General features: G+C 56.8%; 1 protein-coding gene across 1 annotated transcript; it reads right to left on the bottom strand.

Moving 5' to 3' along the window:
* Positions 1 to 360: 360 nt before the first annotated feature.
* HSD11B2 (hydroxysteroid 11-beta dehydrogenase 2) lies at positions 361 to 17672 on the bottom strand. The gene is made up of 6 exons (XM_039558591.1): positions 17560 to 17672; positions 17096 to 17226; positions 2911 to 3123; positions 2452 to 2637; positions 1715 to 1852; positions 361 to 1235 (listed from the first exon to the last, which is right to left on the bottom strand). Exons 1-6 carry the CDS (start codon positions 17670 to 17672, stop codon positions 874 to 876), a joined length of 1143 nt encoding a protein of 380 aa, XP_039414525.1. The 3' UTR covers positions 361 to 873.
* Between the last annotated feature and the right edge of the window lie 927 nt (positions 17673 to 18599).

Raw genomic sequence — 18599 nt, 5'->3', positions numbered from 1 at the left:
GCAGCCTTACGGGAGTGCTCCATAGGGTTAGGGAGCTGCATGACTTATCCCTGTGTGTGGGGCTGTCCACGTGTGGCACTGTCACCGCTTCCATCCTTGCCCCAGCGGGGCCACAGAGTGGGAGCAAAGCAAAAGAAAGCCTTTGGAATAGGGTTGGGGAGGAGCAGGGAGTGGGCACAAATCCTTCCTGGCAGGCTGACCCCTTTTCTGGGAGTGCCTGTGGCACTTGCTGCCACAGGTGAGGTTCTTGCCACAGTGCTCGGCACGGTGCCAGCCGTGACCCACCTTAGCTCTGCCCGCAGGCTGGGCATCCCTGAGCAGCATTGCAGCACTGCACTGCAGAAGGAGACAGCCAGAACCTGCTGGAATATCAAGAATGGATTTATTTAAAAAGTGACAATCACATAGTTCATCTCATGAAGAGCTCTGCGGCACTGGCAGCCTGATCTTGGCCCCTGCACTCGTCAGGAGCACGTGGAGTGTGTAATGAATGGCAGGGAGGCAGCGGCCACAGGGTCCCAGCCCTGACCCAGCCAAGAGGGGACGAAGACGAACAGCTCTGAGAGCAGTAAGGAAGGTGGTGGGTAGCTGAGGAGGTACATCCCAGCCTGTGGTGCAGAGCTGCTGAGTCAGGCAGGGATGGGCCTCTTGGGGGGTGCATGGTTAGAAAAAATACAAAACCAAGGTCTCTAGAAAAATGTTGATTCTTGCACAATAGAAAATAGATCTACCTGATTTTGGAAAGAAATTTGGTTTTTAACGTCTAGTGCTGATTGTTCCCCCACGGTGCAGGAGGGCGGTGCCTTTGGCTGTGCACGCGCTCAGGGGCTGGTGTGCCTGGAAATCCTGGGGAAGGCCCTGTGCAGGCCGAGGTCAGGCCTTCTTCGCGTCGTTGTGGTGCTCTCGCTGCAGCGCTCGGGGCAGCTTGGGGTTGATGAAGAATCCTTTCAAGAACAAGTCTCGGACAAAATAGGGCAGGTAGCGGTGTATGAAATACATGATCCCAAGGCCCTGCCCTGGGTAGTAGCGCACGGCTGGATTGGCAGCCAGAAGCCCATCTGTGATGCTGTTCACCACTGCACTGAGGTCCTCCACTGCCACCTTCATGAACTGGATGAACTGCTGGTTGATCTCCTCCACATAGTCCTCGCCATAGGCCTGCAGCAGCTCCTGGGGCAGACTGGCCAACAGCTGCTGCTTCTGCAGGTTCCAGAAGGCAGGGTCACACGTCGTCCCTGCGAGGACACAGTCCCCATGAGCTGTGTGGGCCCCCCACTCCAGGCCCCTGCCATGGATGCCAGCAGCCCCAGTCACCTCCCAGCCTCCTCCCAGCCTCACAGGAACGTCCTGCTGAGACCCTGGCAAAGACTGACGAGGGTAGCACCGTAGTGGCTCTTGGTAGCCTGGCACTGGACCAGGGGTCTTGGACCCTGCCTGCAATGGGGATGCCGCTTTCATAAACGTGACTGAGCTGCTTTGACCAGCCCTGGTGGTATGGGATCTGCTGGCAGGACCTGATCCTGACCCTCTTTCTGATTCACCAGAGCCCAGTGGCCACAGGATAACTGCTGTCCCTAGGGAGGTGGCTGGAGATGCTCAGAAGCTGCATGCTTCCACCACCAACTACTCATCCCATTGCTTCATCTTCTGCCTCCCTGGGATACCTGGCCTTTGCCCACGGGCACAGGCAGGGAGTGGGCACTGATCCTCTTACCTGTTTTGTAGTAGCCGGGCAGGATGAGGCTGACTTTGATGCCCCAGGGCTGGAGCTCGCTGCGGAAGGTGTCCATGAGCAGGCTGAGGGCTGCCTTCGAGGCCCCGTAGGCTGCCAGGCAGGGGAAGGGCATGTCACCTGGCACGAGTGAAAGAATGAGTGAGCCAGTGCTCCAGCAGGGACAGAGGGGAGCAGGCAGGGGGGAAGGGCAGGGCTTGTGTAGGGCTGTGTTCCTGGCCCCTGCTCAAGGAAATGGCTTAGGGTTTGCTTTGCTGAGAAAACAACTGAAATTAGCTTCAAATTAATGTTTTAATGAGGGGGAAAAAAAGTGGTGAGGGAAGAGGAAATTGATTTTGCCTCCCTGTCCAGCTAAAGTTTGGGATTGTCACCCCTGATGGAGGATTAATGTGTTTTAATGGGCAAAAAAAAAGGCCGGGGAGAGGAAGCTGATTTTCCCACCCTGGCCAGGGCTGTCATCCCCAATGGAGGCACGTGGCAGCTGGGCTTGAGTTGCCCATGCTGCCTGTGACCAGGTCCCCAGCCCCCATATCTCCCCATGTCTTGGTGGCTGCTGTGGGGTTCAGCAATGCTGCCAGCTCGTCCTAGAGTACCTGCTGCCAGTTGGCTGGGAAAATTGGAGTGCCTGGGGGGTGGGAACTGCACCACACCAGGGGGATGCTCAAGCCGTGCCTGGGCTGAGGGTGCCAGGGGTGCCACGCTGGAGGGAGGCTGCTCACCTGCAGGGCTGCTCACAGTGACGATGCGGCCGCCAGCGGAGCGGAGCAGGGGCAGCAGCCCCTTGGTGAGCTCCAGGGAGCCAAAGAAGTTCACCTCCATGCAGGTGCGGAACTTGCCCAGTGGCGAGAGCTCAGCATCAGCGATGGTGTCATTGAAGCCGGCGTTGTTCACCAGGCCCCAGAGTCCTGTGGGGATGGGGTGCTTGAAGAGGTGACCTAAATAGGGAACCCCCACCCTGGGATTCCCAGCTGCTCCCCAGGCTGATGGGGGTCCTGCAAGGGAATTGTGGGGTGCTCCAGGACAAGAAGAGAACTTAGGAAAGGCTGTTGGTGCAGGTGCCCTCAGGGAGGCAGCCCCCTGTGGGGACACATGGAGGCTTGGCACTGCCATGCTGGCTGCAGGCTGAGGTCCCAAGGAGTTCTGTGGGGTCCTGAGGGGGTGCCAAAGGCTCCTCCTACCTGTGCTGTTGGTGTGGGCCTGGATGTGCTGCAGGACCCGCTGGATGTCGTCTGTCTTGGTCAGGTCCATCTGCAGCAGCGTCAGCCTCGGCGAGCAGCTCCGGCGCAGCTCCTGGGCACCGGGACTCTGCAGGTCCAGCACGCTGGCAAACACCCGAAAGCCCATGATGTCCAAGTGCCGGGCTGTTGCCTGCCCAAAGCCCGAGTCACATCCTGAAAGAGACAGGAAGAGCCTTGCAGTGGCCAGTGACAGTCACTGTCTGTCCCCAGCCCTCAAAGACGCCCTAGCTCTGCCTCTCCGTAACCCCAGGAACCAAACACCCACCCCCAACATCCGTTTTCCCTTCCCTTGGCTCTGCACCCCGCTGTAGCTCCTGACTCACCAGGACGTGCCCTTGCCCTGGGGCATTCGCAGGTCACGGAACTGCTGTTTTCTCTCCCTTTCGGGAGGAAGAAAACACTCCCTTTATCTACAAACCCATCGCCCCGAGTGCCTCCCTGATTTAAGGTGCAGGTAAACCCGCAGGCACCAGCAATGCACCAGAACAGCCCAGAGCCCTGCAGCGGTGCAGGGCCATCAAGCCTCAAAATAGCCTCTGTAAGCTCCATCAAGCACCATTCAGAGCTGGCGAAAGGCTCCGTGGGAGACTTTTGCCGAATGCTTTTCGCCTCCCAGAAGCAGCGGCCAAGAGGCAGAGCACCCCTTCGCCTGGCTGGGGCATGGAGGGCGTTAAAAAGGGTGAGGGGGAAAAAGGATTCTGATCTGCTCTTGCTACCCCTACATCCTTCGAGGGAGCATCCAAACGGGATGGGCCACTCGGGAGAGTACTGGTGCTGCATACCCGGTCCCAGCCTCATCTCTTCCATCTCGGCTCAAACAAGGGCACCACACATGACACTGTCACCCGCAAAGCCACCACCTGGGTGGCTGGGGGACAGCCCGGGTGGGAGCTGGCTGTTGCAGAGCGGTGACAAGGCCAGTGGCCAGGGTGGAGCGGCCGGGATGCAAACAAACAGCAGCAGCAAGGTACAGGCTGTTCCCGGGGCCGATGGCAGTGCTGATAGCTCAGGGAGTCCGTGCCACAACCGCTGCCCAGTCACATTAACCATTAACAGGGGAGCACTGCAGGGCCAGCCCCATGGCCCTGCACCCTCCTACCCAGCACCTTTGGGTGCTCCTGATGACATCCCTGAAAACGGACCCTGTGTGGCACCTGGAGCCACACAGGTATGGACACAACAGTGGCCCTGGGGACTGTCACTCCCAGGGCAGAGATTCCAGTACCCCTCCATCAGCCTTGTGGTGAGGGCAGCAGGGACTGGCTGCCTCACTCTTCCGTACCCTCAGGCTGGGATCGGGCACTTACAGCTCTTGGGGTGCCAGCTAAGCCGTCAGCTCAGTGTCTCTGTCCCAGTCCCCAGCTCAGTTTTACTTTATTGCTGCGTCAGAAACCTATAATTAAACGCCTGGCCAGAGGCCAGAGTGATAACACAGCCCGGGGGTGCTCAGCTGGCAGGAAGGGGCTGCAGGGACTGCCCTTTCCCACACAACGCCGAACACCCATCATGGATGTGTGCCAGGCTGGCTCAGCATCACCCCTGCATTATCCCTGGCATTGCCCCAGCATCACCCCCAGCACCCCGGTCCACAGGGCATGCTGAAGGTGCTGCTGGCACAGCATATCCACCTCTCCACTCCTCAGGAACAGTGCATGCTGCCAGCCGACAAACCGATAACGTGCATTTCGCCTTTCCGAGCAGTGCAGGAGAAAACTGCAATAAAGATAAGCTTTAAAAATAAAAGTGCTCGTGGCCACAGCCTCACCATGACGCAGCTGATGGAAGGGTTACCTGCGCTGCTCCCATGCAGCCCGCAAGACAAGCTTCCAGTCCAAACACAAAGCTTCCTATCACCACATAACTCTCAAAACCTCAGGAGAATCCCAAAAAACTGAGAGAAACAGGTTTGCTGGCTTCTTATGGGCAAGTCTGGCAAGGAGGAAGCAAACACGACCACGTGCTGTCCAAGTCAGGCAGGGTTTATTTTGCCTTAGAGGAGCAGGGCAGTCAGAGGGTTTGTTTCGGAAGTTCTAATTTATTCACACACATACCAAAAAAAAACTCCTGGGAGGCTGGCGGGAGGCCCAGGGCCAGGAGGGTGAGGATGCTCTGGTGTTATTTAAGGTCTCCGCCGCTGCTCAGCTTCCCATCCGCTGTGCTCAGGCACGGCCAAGAGTGCAGGGAGGGACAATGAACCCCCTGGGCCCATAACACGTGGTCTCAAAGCATGGCAGCTTGCCCAGGGCCATGTTCACTCCCCATGGCCACCAGCACATGAGCTGCTGGCCATGCCAGAGCTGGCGCAGGAGCCATTGCCGCTGGCTCAGCCCCACCGGGAGTGCTGGAGCCGTCCAGTCTGTGCAGCCCCGGCAAGGCTGGCGCTGGGCTCACCGCCCTCCCAGGATGCTGCATCACGAGGAGATGCCGGCGCCAGTTCCCCCCGCCCCAGCTCCCAGCTTGCCAACTGGTTTCACAGTCATGCTGGAGGGAGGGACGTGGTCAGACCAAGCACAGGAGAAGCCCGGCATAGGGAGTGCAGAAGAGGAGAGCACATACCTTGAAGCCCCCCATTGCATCCCCATGGGCTCTGGGCCAGAAGAAGGAGGCTTTTGCTGCAGCAGGAGCAGAGCAAAGCCTGAGTCCAGGTTGCAAAATCCAGCAGCCCTCCGCAAGCTCAGCAAGCCGGGACAAACTCCTGCACCAGGGGCGGACAGTCTTTTGCCAGAGGAGTGGGTCAGCAGCAATTCCTGAGGACTTTGCAGAAGCTCCAGGCACTTCAGCGGCTCCCCCAGGAGTGCGAGATGCAAGCCTCCACTAGAATTTTGGCATGACAAGCCCCAACTTTACTTATCTTGAGCAAGCAAAAAGGTCTGGCCTCCAGCATCGTCATAAGGGGTGCCCTCCTGTCCACTCAGGGAGGGCAAAGAGGACTGACCCCAAAGCATCTTGCATCCACTGCCCAGAGTTGCTCCGCACCAGTGACAGCAGAGCCATCGCCGGGGCTGAGCTGTGCCAGTTGGGCAGCTCCCAGCCAGCCTGCACCACTTGTGCTTCCTCGCTGCTAGGAGCCGGCTGAAGCTGCAGTCCTGGTTTGGTGTGGACACATTTCTTTCAGGTGAGTCAAGCATGACACGCTCTGACATTTTGCTGTCTCAGGTATTCACCCTGCTCCTGCACTAGCACCAAGGCCACCACACACAGACGTGCTCCAAATTAGCTCTTCAGTTTGCTGATTGGAGCAGAGAGGGTCAATAACACGGGTACGGCCGGGAGCTGCTGAACCACAACCATGCGCCTGCCCCTGCCCCCACTGCTGGCACGGTACTTGATGGAGGGCTGGTGGCACAGGTCCGCGGTGCTCACCCCAACACAACCTAGGAGTGGCTTCCCTTCCCAAGCTGCGAGCTGAGAATTCTCATCCATGGGCTGTGAGCTGTGCAACCTCATTCCGGAGCTGGAGAACTGCAAGCTGGGCATCTTAATCCCCAAGCTGCAAGCCAAGCATCTTCATCCCTGAGCCATGAGCTGTGAATCCTCATCCATGAACCACAAGTTGTGCATCCTCATGACCTCTGCAGCCTCATCCTTGAACCATGCACAACAGGTGAGGACCAGTGCAAAACCTCAGCAGTGAGAAACACAGCTTGGCTGAAGAATTCCCATGTGGCCGCAAAACTGCCCAGAGCCTGGTGGGTACAGCGACAGCTTCCTGGAGCTGGCCCCTCCACAGCCACCCCAGCTGAGGACCCTGGTGTGGAAGCTGAAGAGGGGTTGCCCCAGGGCTGAGCATGGACCAGCTCCCCCAGGGTCACCCTAGCAGCATGGTCAGTCGGCAGCCCTAGGGGCTGCTCTCCAGGTACCCGGAGGCATCCCTTGAGGATGCTCCATCTTCCACTGACTGGGAGCTTGCCAGCTGAGTTGGGCACTTAGAAGGGCATCACCCCCTCCTCAGCTCTGCAGGCCATTGCCTGGGTGCCCCCTGCTGCTCCCCAAATCCCAGGACATCAATTCCACCTCCCCACAGAGCTCTAGGGCTGTGTCCCACCACCCTGTCTGAGAGGCCTTGCCAAGATGGAGCTGTCACCAGGCTCAAGGACACCGTCAACTGGGGGGGAGCTGGGGCACCAAGGCCGAATGGATGAGTATGCTGAGCCACTTGTTTCCATAGGCTCAAGCTCAAACCCTGCCTGGGATGCCAAGCTAAACATGGCCTTTGGCTCTGACAGGATTCACTGCCACCTTGGATCCAGCTTCTCCGGGCATGGGATGGGATTTAGCCGGGCAGCACCGAGGAAGGTTCAGCTGGGTCCCTGAGCAGGCACTGATCCCAACTCAGCTGTTCTTTTCAGCTCCATCCTGGGAGTGTGGGCACCTCATGGATGTGGAAGCACAGGACAAGGTGGCACTGAGGGGGGATGGTGCCATCAGAGGGGATGGCCATCCCCTAAACGAACTCAGGGAGGGGGTCCTTGCGCAGTGCGGGTCCAGGCGGGATAAAATGCCCAGCAAAATCCTGCGTGGGCAGGGCAAGGCCCTGTGGCCGACACCTTCCAGATGCTGCACGCATTTGGAGCAAGGAGTGATAAAGGGGTGATGTCAGCCCTGGACAAGAGGGAACAAATTCTTGGCAGCTCACAGGAGAGGGAGGGGAAGGCAGGAGCACCTGTCCTCACAGCAGCTGGGCTGCCACAGCCACACACCAGCCCCGGCCTCCCCAGCCGGGCATCAGCCACTGTCTGCTCACACCTGAGGAACTGCTGGGGGAGTGGGGCCAGGAAGGGGCACCAACAGCCCCCAACCCATCGTAGCCAGTGTCATCACTGTCCACAGGAAACACCCCCCCAGCCAGTGGCTTGCATGGCATTCCATGTCTCCACTCCCCATGGAAGCAGCCCTCATACCCAGGCACAGGCAGATGGAGCTGGGGTGGCAGCAGCCCCAGTGATGCTGCTGCTGGTCCCCAGCAGGGGGGTTCAGGAAGTCACAAGCCTAATTAAATTAAATTAAAGCCAGAAGATGCCTTTGAGGATGACCCAAATCCCATCCCCAAATCCCTAGTGAGTGGATAATGCAGGAGCCCCCCACCCAAGCAGCCTGAGTGGACATCCCTGCAAAGCCTCAGCCTCCTTCCTGAGCAGGACCTGAGCCAAGCGGGGCACACACTGCCCCTGCTCCCCTAGGATCCCCTCCTGCATGGCACAGTCCGCACAGGCAGTTGGAGGGAGATTGCTGATGGCTCCCATAGCCCAGGATAGCCACATCCCTCCAACAGGTCCTGTGGGTCAGAGCAGGGGTCAGACAAACTCTCAGCCCCACAAGGAGACCCATGACAGAAGGCAGAGCTGGGAATGCCCATGGCAGGGGGTACATGGGTGACCTACCCCTCCCTGTGCCGGGGACAATAGCCAGATGGTATGAATTACAATGGATTAGCAAAGTGTTCCTGGAGCCTCACAGCCATCACCTCCACCCGAGAAGTTATCTCCCACTTAACAAAGAGAAGGGGCAAAATCCGATTTTCTGCCTAGACAACCAACGGCAACCAGGCAGGGATGACGAGGAGCCCCGAGGCCAGTGTGGATGCACCCACAGCTTCTGGATGAAAGCCCATTTCTCAGGAGCTTTACTGGTGCATCCGTATTGGGGACCTGATAGCACAAAAGCAGCTGGGCAATAAAAAAGTGTCAGAGGCCACAGCCCTCCCCATCACTGTCACTAAAAGCCATCCAGACGCCGTATCCCCCACCAAAGCTGCGAGCAGCAGATGCTGTTTGCAAACAGCGGGGCTAATGAAGGCAGGATCTTGTTAGTGCCCTGGGGCAGCAGGACAGGAATGAGCCCAGCTGCCTCCCCCTATGCAAGGCCAGTGCCTGGTGGGATGCTCAAAGAAGTCGGGATCCAGGAATTAACCCAGCCCTGGCATGGCAGTGATGCTGCTGCCAGTGAGCAGCGACCGTGTGCTCACGAGCTGACAGGGGGGAGGAAGTGCCACCTCCAGCATCACCGCGACACTTCGCAGAAAGAGAGCACAGGAATTTCCTAGAAGCAGCCGCTCACCGCACCCCGGGGCTGGATGGCATCTTCCGGCAGCTGCTGTCTCCACCGAGTGGAGATCCTCTCCCCAAGAGGAGTGGTGAGACTCTCACAGTCAAGAATTTGAGCTTTCAGCAAGCAGGGATGAGCAAGAGAAGACACCAGCACAGACATCCACCTGGCACAGGCCGTACATCAGAGCTAATCTGGGATAGATGGATGGATGTCCCTCTGAGAAGAGGAAGTTGTGAGGCGCTGTGGCAATAGCCGGGTTAATAATCACCTTCAGAGGGAACACAGTGAACTGGGAACATGGAGCCGACAAGCCTCGACAGCCATCGATCAGGAAGAGCTGTCGCTGGGAAGAACACCCGGGGCCCAGGGGCAGCTCAACCAGATCAGTGCCAATGGCAAGCAACTGCTAACACATCCACCTGGGCTCTTGGAGAGGCTGGGTAGGAACCAGGCTGGGAAGCCAGAAAGCTCCACCAGCTGTGTCTGGAATGTGACACTGAAGATGATTCTGGGGAATAAGGTGGTGGTAATAAAGCCATGGCTGGGGCACCTGCTGGTGGGCACCTCTGGTCTGCAAATGGGCTCTCCAGGGACTCCTAGCAGGCTGGAGAACCACCAGCCAAACCCCATTTGCATCCCTCCTGTGTGCTAACAAGCAAGGAGAGGCATCAGGTCACGTCTAAGGTCTGCTACAGGCAGGGCTAATCCATCCACAGGCAGCTGAAGAGAAGACCAGCTCTTCTACATGGAGCACCCTGAGCCATCACCACCCAGAGAGATCTCCAGGAAGATGTTTCTAGCCAGGACAACAAAGCCCCACAACCATGGCATGACCAGGAGAACCTCTAGCCATGTGGTGAAACCATGGGAGAGGCCCTGAAGTATCACCCAGATAGCACTGTGGGCAAGTCACAGGTGATGCCAGCAGAGACAAAGCCATGCTGGGAACAGTGCTGACCAAAGCAACAGCTTCAGAGCAAGCCCAGCAAGCTGTTAGGCATTTCAGAGATTGCAGCACCACAATAAGGCTGTGGCACTTCCAATGGTGCTCTACCAGTTCAGGGATATTTTGGTGATGAGATTCTACTTTGCTTGTAAGGTGCCATCTCATCATTCTTCTTGTCACAGGAGTAAACTTCCACCACATTCCACAATCCCAAGCAAGCAGAAAAAGTGGTGCAAGCCCTGCCCATTCCCACATCATGATGGTCTCTACAGCTGCACCAACTATTTTCTTTTGCAGCTTCCAGGTCCATGTGAAGATGGGGACTTTATTTTTTTTTTTAGAAACAGAGCAAAACACTTGAGCAAACACCAACTGAGCTTCTGCCAAGACAGCTTTTGAAATACACTGAGCTGTTTAAGCCCCCAGGCTCAGAGCTATGCCTCATGATGACCTCAAGCCACACCAGCCCTTTCCATACACAGTTCAAGTTGTTCCCTCCTCACTCTTCACCTGCAGCTCTCACCAGCTCTTCAGAGTAGGAGTTTGAGTATCATAAGACTACTTTGGTGCATTTTCCCCAAAATACATGAAGGTGGCCCTCCAGGCTGATGTGCTTGGACATAGTTGTGCTGACCCAGGCAATGCCAGGGCAGCACCCACGCATGCCCTTCAGCTTAGGCAGAGCCCAGCAAAACAGCTGAAAGAGGGGGATTGAATTCATCCTGGGATGGCTGCACACCCCAGGTTGGAGCTTATCCCCACCTGGTAACCAGGACCCTAGAGAGGAACAAACACTGGTCACAGTGGGTACTCATAGCAAGGTGAGGCCCTGGTAACCCAGAGAAGCTGTCCTGTCCCTGGAAGTGTTCAAGGCCAGGTTGGATGTGGCTTGGAGCAACCTGGTCTAGTAGAATGTGTTCATGCCCAAGGCAGGGGGGTTGGAACAAGATGGTCTTTAAAGTCTTTTCCAACCCAAACCATTCGAGCTTCTATGATTCTGAGAGGCCAGACATTCAAAGTTGCCACAGAAGATATCAGGGCAGGTATCTGAGCTTTCCAGCCCATCCCTTCTCTCTGTTCCTAGCCTGCCTGGGAGTCACTCGCCATCTGGCTCCACAGGGTCAACCACCCAGCAAGAGGAAGCGCCACCGCAAATCCTGTAAAGCCAAAAACTGCTTTTCAAGATTACAGCCTTCGAGCCAGCAAATCCCAGGACAGCGCCATGTGTGACAGGGAAGCCAGCTCCCGAGGGAAGCTGATAAAGCTCAGGGGCTGGCAGCTCTCCAGGGGAGAAGGAAGCAGAAGTGATACGTTGCTCATGCAGGCACATACAAGCTGAGACAGAAGAACGGGAGATAGTGAAAGGGAGCAGAGAAGGAGATAACAGACACATAGTGGGGAGGTTAAAAAATAGAAGGTCCTAAACTGTACCTGTAGCAACACACTGACAGTATGAGGGCAATTTTTCCACCTCATCAAAGAAAATTTGGGCATTTTCCACCTTATCATAGAACAGTTTAGGTTGGAAGGGACACTAAAGGTTATCCAGTTCCAACACCCCTGCCATGGGCAGGGACAGCTTCCAGTAGCCCAGATTGCTCCAAGCCCCATCCAGCATGGCCTTGAAGGCTCCACAGCAGTATCTCAGATCTGAGATGACAGGAGGCACATCAGGAGGTGAAGAGGTGTAAAAGCCCTGCAGCCTTTCCTCCTGGGAAAAAAACCCCTTCCAGCTGGAGTTTTAGACCAGCCCTGAAAAAAGACTATAGGGAGAAGGCAAATGGCTGCCCAGATTTGGTGGAAACACCTTGAAGAGCCCCCTCAAACAAAACCCTGGCTGGGCAAGTCCACCAACCCTGTGCTGAGCTCCAACTAGTAAAAGCAGCAACCAGCTCTTCTGTAACCAGATCCTGGCTTGAGGGGAGCTAGACTCAACAGTGGGTAACCCAATCCCAGACCTCATTAAAAGTGTGCTGCTCATTGGACTAGAGGGCAGCAACTGCCTACACTTCTCTCCTTCCGAAAGCATCCGTTCCCATCTGACAATCTCATTTCGGCAGGGAAGTCTTTGCTTTGTTGCTCTCATGTCCCTGCATAACCCCGAGGCTAATCAAGCCAGCTTGGGTTTCTCTACCAACTCCAGTCTCCCACAGTATGAAACCTCAATGCTTTTTTCCTCCTAATTAGCTGTGCTCATCATTTTTGGTTAACGGTGCTAAAAACTCCCACCTCAACAGGTCTGTGTCATTTGTAGGCTTCAAAAGTGCTTATTTTATAGATAAGTGAGAAAAAGCCGAGCGTATCTATCCACATGCCTGTGGTGAGCAGGGGTAGGTATCTATTTCTGAAGAAACCTCACGTGGGAAAGAAGAATCCTAAATCCATGGAGGGCTGCTGACAAAGCGGGGGGAGAGCTTCAGCCCAGCAGATAGAGGCAGAAAAAACAGCTTTCCTGCTCTGTTCCCAAAAGCCAGCAGCAAACCCTAGAGTTAAATGTTGCATTTTTTTTCTTCAGGTATACCAGGAATTGCTTGTACACCAGGGCTGGAATTTGGGTGTTTGATTTTGGTCCTGTCCCACCTCTCAGCTTGGAGGCAGCAGCTGCCTCTGCTGTTAATTTTTAATAGCTTCTGGAAAAATCAGAGCAATTCCAGGGAATAAGCTGATTTTCAGCCTTCACTTATAGAATGACAGAATGGTTTGGTTTGGCAGGGACCTGAAAGATCACCTAGTTCCAACCCCCTGCACTTAGGCTGGGGGAAGATCCCAGGTACCTCTGAGCTGGATCACTGGCTCGAGAAGCAGAGTGAAAGTCACCTATGGAGAGCTGCAGCGCCTTTGCATAAAGCATTTCTCATGGCACGGCTGGTGGCAGGCTCAGCACCACACACGGGCTGTGAGCACGCCGTGCAGGTGCTCTAGCCACGCCGTGGTGCAGAGGTGCCCATCCCAGAGCCAGCCCTGAAGCCTTGACCCTGACATTTCTCAGTCACCTTGTTTAGCTGGAAAATAGATCTAAGACAACATCAAAGTCCAGATGGGAGCAGTGCTGCTTTTTTACCACAGAAAGTGATTTACCTTCGTGGCAGAAAGCAGGAGTCCCAACATCTGGATTGAATCACTCTGTCCTGCTGCAGCCAGCAGATGCTTCAACATCTGTGGAGTCCATGGGAAACACTGAAGCGCTGCAAGTTGCAAAGCCTCTGTTAACCTTGAATGTGATCTGAAGCTCTGACCCATTTCAGATTGTTAATGGGGCATGCAATTGTAACAAGAGCACTTCACCAGAAAAACCACACTTCCCCTGCAGCCAGGAAGAAGAGAGGAGGACAGGGCAGGTTTGGGTCTGGGCAGCCTGACCTACAAACCAATTTTGTGCACAGAGATGATTTGTTGGAAGACAGACCAATCTGCAGGTGTTCCTGGCTTCATAGACCAAGTAATAGTAAGGATACAAGAGACCTAAACTGCCTCTCTCAAGCAGCCATCCTGATGTTTGGGGTTATTGGAGGGCTAATTCAGGTACCACCATCACAGACAGAACAACAATTCACTATTTTCAACTTTTCATCCAAGCTGAAGCATATGAACCAATACCTTGTAGCACAACTCTTGTCCTCCCTCTGCTCTGGCAAAGCCCTGCAGGCAGGCAGACTCTATGGGCTGGTTTGCATTCGGTGCTTTCCAAGGATCTGCAGTAAATCGGGCATTGGCTACTGTCCAAAAAACCACTCCACATGGTCACACATGGCAGAGCTACACAACAGCAAGAGGCTTGCACTTCCCAGCTGCTCAGCAGAGCCCTGGCAGGCTCCTGGCCATCCCTCCACCACCTCCAGGCACCTACTTGTGTTGTATGGTTTGAATGGACTCACTGAATTCCACAGGCATCTGCTAAGACCACGGGGACCAAAGGATGGTCTAGGTTCATATCTAAACGGACCCAGTCAAAGCCCAACCTTGCACAAAGCACTGCCAGTCTGAGTCTGGAAAGGCCAAGAAATGGCAGCTCATCACGTCCCTCCAAGACTGCTCTCACAGATCATCACCCCTGCCCAGGCTCCAGAGGTTGGACTGCTTTTTGTACCAATTCCCGATGGGAAGGAGTACAGGATATAACACCCCTCCTCTTTGCTCCCCCAGCTCTGAGGTGTCCAGTGGCCCTAAGAACACCCAGCAGTGCTGTTTCCCATTTGGAAAGGGGGGTGGACACACAAACCAGCTGTTTGATGTTCAGAGCAAGCAGCTCCCAGTGAGCCACTGGCACCACTGGCCCACAGGTACCAACCAACAGCACCAGCACCCCGGAGTGCCCTGTCACACACCCTGGTGAGGGATGCTGGGTATTGGCTGCCTTGCAGCTTCCCAGTGCTGGATCAGGCTCTGTTCAGGCAGCTGCCCATACCAACCCTGCCCACACCCCACAGACATGTTGGGGTACCTCTGGTTTTCCAAGTTTGGCCAAAGCCTGTGCCAGGTGTGGGCTCATCTTCAAGGCAAGGGCAGGCTCAGGACAGCAAGCCAAGGGAGGCATGGAGATAGCTGCTGTCTCCCTCCCAGCCCGGGCCAAGCAACTGATCTCTGCTCCCCTCCTCATCCCCACCATCCTCCTGGGGCTGACCTCTCCCAGCCCCCGGCTGCACAGGAGGGCATTCTCCTCCTCCCTGAAAACAGCTGTGACATCCCTGAGGAAGACAGGATTAACGCTTTCCTCACCCTCTGCCCCCAGCCAGGCTGCATCCACTGGAGCCATGCTCCTGGAGAAGCTGGACCATTGGATGCAGAAAAAAAGCCTTAAGGTCACAGCCCCAGACAAACACAGCACTGCAGGGACTAGTGACCACTTACTTTGCTAGCCCAGGGGATTCATCATGGGAAAGCACAGCATTCCTTGCTCCCCTCTAGCAGCAGGCAGCTGCCCATCCCTGCTCCAGCCAAACCCCAGTCCCATGTGCAACAGCCAAAATGCAAACCTGCAACAGATGGGAAACGCCACAACTTTCCAGTCCCTGCTGCTACACAGGGTCAGCAGCTTTGCTCTGCAGCAGCTCTACAGCTGCTCCGCTATTTTCCCACTGAGCTGCACAGTTAGTTTTCCTTCAATCCTTCCCATTACTAGGTTTTATTTAGCCAGAGATGTCTAGACCAGCACATGGGGCTGGAGCATCACATGCAGAGCTCAACTTAGGGTTGTTCCTGGGGAGAGTGGGCAGCTGGAAGAGCTGAAACTCATCACCAGGGAGATAGAACAGCACTGCAGCCACCTTTCCTTGCTCCAGATAAGCATCACTGAAGCTGCTGCAGGATTAAGACAGCAGCCAAGATGTGCATACAAGGAAATGATGCCCAAAGATTTTCAGGCTGAGACCTGCACTGCTCCATAGAGACAGGACTTCGTGCCATTTCTCAGTTGATCTGCAAGGTCCAGCACAACACACAGCATGGCAGGAGCTCTGTCCCCAGCCTCACACACCTTCACTGAGGCCCAGCATCCCCAGGCATCCAAGAGCATGCCGCTTGCTCTGCTGGGCTTTGCTTCCCATTGGCAAGAGGGGGACGATCAGGCTGCGTTTCTCCCAGAGCTGATCCTTCCCGGCTGCTCCCACAGGAGACACAGGCAGCTACTCAATACCTAGTTGCCTGGAATTAATCCTTAAAAGAATCAGGCTAATTACTATGCAAATACTCAAGTGAGGGATGCCATCCGCAGCAGAACAGCCCTCGCATCTGCCCCTTGGCAGGCACTTGCTGGAGCAGCAGTACGGAAACGCCGATCCCGCACCACGGGCTGCACCTCTAACCTGTAAAACCACAAAATATTTACAGCCAAGAGCAAACACATCAGAGCTGCAGAGGTGCCACCTCAATGCACTGGGGCAAGAACACCTTGTTCCAGTCACTGACTCACTAATTATACAGGCAATGCCAGAGAGCCAGGGCTGCCAGAGCCAGTGTGCCACAGGGCACCTGTGAGCGCATGGCTGTCAGACATGTCCTCCCCAGGCAGCCCTGCCCTGCTGCAGCTTTGACCTTCACTCATTTGAATCATTCATTCATCCGCTGCCTTGCTCCTCTAATCTTCCTCCTCCAGAGGATTCCCTGCACTTCCCACTGCTGCCAAAGAACCCCTGGAAAGGGGACCCAGGTCTTGCCTTAATTTTCTAGGAAACAGGCAACTGCCTTCTCCAGCTTCAGAGCTTCCAAGCCCAGCCCAGACATTGCCACCAGGATGCAGGCTCCTGTCCTTGGGAGCATTGCCAAGGTCATGCCCACAAGTTTCCCTCCCCTCTGCATCCATGCGGAGCCAGAAGCACTTTCCAGGCACACCTGGAGCAAAAACCACCCCAGCTCCAGCACTTCCTCCTCACCTCTCCACTATCATTGCCTCACAGCAAAGCACTGCTGAGCCTGGCTCTCATCCTCCACGAGGAAGGAGTGAGAAAACCATGTATATACCAAGATATTCTAAAGAGCTTCAGCCACCGAGCCAGAGTGTGCAAAACTTGGGAGCACAGCACATTCCCTGAGGAGCAACCTTCCCCATGGAGGAGCTCTGGGCCAGGCAGCCCAAAGAGGAAGCAGGCAGCAGCTGGGCAGCATTTCCCGAGGATACCCACACAGTGGAGGACCTTGTCACCAGCAGCTCCCTGGATGGAGCTCTGGATGAAGCAGTGATGCTCAGCGCTGGGTAGCCAGCTCTGTTGTAGCCTCTAGAGATACTATGAGAATCTTTCCAAGAACAAGTGCCGCTCCAGAGGGGAGGAAGGGAAGGGGAGGAGAGGAGAGGGAAGCCCTTAGGCCAGCCGACGGGGTCCCAAGCCAGCACTCCGGCTCTGTCCCATCTTGTCTCGGCACTTCCAGAGGAAGCAGCTCTCGGCATCGTGCTGCAACTAGTGGTCAACACTCGAGGGGGCATTGCAACTCCCTGCTTCGGGGGGCAGATACAGCCTGGCCGGTTCTGCTTGGACGTGGAAGAGGATGAGGGATGCGCTGGCAGCGGTGGTTGGTCCCTTGGTCCCCAGCGGGACCCCGCTGACAGCAGCGTCCCGGTGCCTGCGGGACGCCCCACTCCGCTCCCCGCCGAGCCCAGGCGGTGCCGTCGGGGCGTCGAGGCCGTGTCCCCGCACTCACCTGTGACAAGGACGGCTCTGCCCGCCACCGGCAGCAGCCCGCGGGGCGCCGCCCGCCACAGCAGCAGCCCGGCGGCGGCGGCGGCCAGGGCCAGCCCCAGGGGCAGCGGCAGCCAGGCGCGGCAACAGGCTCTGCAGCGCGGCCAGCAGCGCCAGCGGCAGCACCAGCCCCCGGCCCAGCGGCGGCCCCAGCCCCCGGCCCGGCCCCGGCGCCCGCCGCGCCGCCCGCAGCGCCAGGCTGCCGGCCAGCGCCGCCCACAGCGCGCCGTGCGCCCAGCGCTCCAGCCCCGGCTCCATCCCGATCCCGGGCCCGGCACGGCCCCGCCGCTGCCACTCGCCCGCCCCGCCGCGGCCGTTTATACCCGCCCGGCGGGGGAGCGGGGCGGGGCGGGACCGGCCGCCGCCAATGGGAGCCGGGCGGGACGGGAGCGCCGGGCACCGGGAGCCGCGGGCACCGGCGCCGACATCGACACCGGCGACCGGGGAGGGGGGAAGGCGGAGCACCTTGGTACCCGCATCTCGGCACGGCTCCGCTCGGCGTGGCTTCGCGCGGTACTGCGCGGCACGGCTCGGGACATCGTGCTGCCTGGGTAGGCTCCGCTCGACTCGGCTCGGCTCGGCACGGCACGGTTTGGCTTGGCTCAGTCCTGCTCAGGAGATTGTGCTGCCTAGGTAGGCGCATTCAGTGTTGCTTAGTCTGGCATGGCTCAGCTCAGCTCGGGACATGATGCCGCCCAAGTAGACACAGCTCAGCTTAGAACAGCTCAGGACACCAGGCCACCTGAATATGCACAGCTCAGCTCAGCATGGCTCAGGATGGCTCAGGACGTGATGCCACCCAGACAGGCACAGTTCAGCTCAGCACAGACCAGGACATGATGATGTGCCAGGCAGTCACAGTTCAGCTTGGCTTGGCTTGGCTTGGCTTGGCTTGGCTCAGCTGAGCTCAGGACATTGTGCCACCTCAGTAGGCATGATTCGGCTCAGCTTGGCACGGCTCAGCATGGCTCAGTCTTGCTTGGGACATGATGCCACCCAGTTAAGGCACAACTCAGCTTGGCACAACTTGGCTTGGCCCAGGTCAGCTCAGCTGAGCCCTTCTCAGTATATTGTGGCACCTCAGTAGGCATGATTCAGCTCGGCACAGCTCGGATTGGCTCAGCTTGGAACAAAGATAGGTGCAATTAATCTCAGCTCAGCTTGGTTCAGCACAGCTCAGGACAGCTTGGGGCACCCAGGTAGGCACAGCTCAGTTCAGCTTGGCTTAGCACCGCTTGGGATGTCGTGCCATGTACAGGACAGCTCAGCTCATCTTGGCACAGCTCAGGCCAAGATACCACCTAGGCAGGCACAGCTCCAGTTGACACAGCTTAGCTTGGCTTGGCTTGGCTCAGCATGTCTTGAGACATCATGCTACCTAAATAGGCAAGGCTTAACTCAGCAGAGCTTGGCATAGCTCAGCATGACTCAGCTCAGCATGGCTTAGGACATCGTGCCACCTAGGT

The sequence above is a fragment of the Corvus cornix genome, chromosome 11, assembly GCF_000738735.6.
Source record: "Corvus cornix cornix isolate S_Up_H32 chromosome 11, ASM73873v5, whole genome shotgun sequence".
Taxonomy (NCBI): domain Eukaryota; kingdom Metazoa; phylum Chordata; class Aves; order Passeriformes; family Corvidae; genus Corvus; species Corvus cornix.
This window is presented reverse-complemented; position numbering and strand designations above follow the sequence as displayed.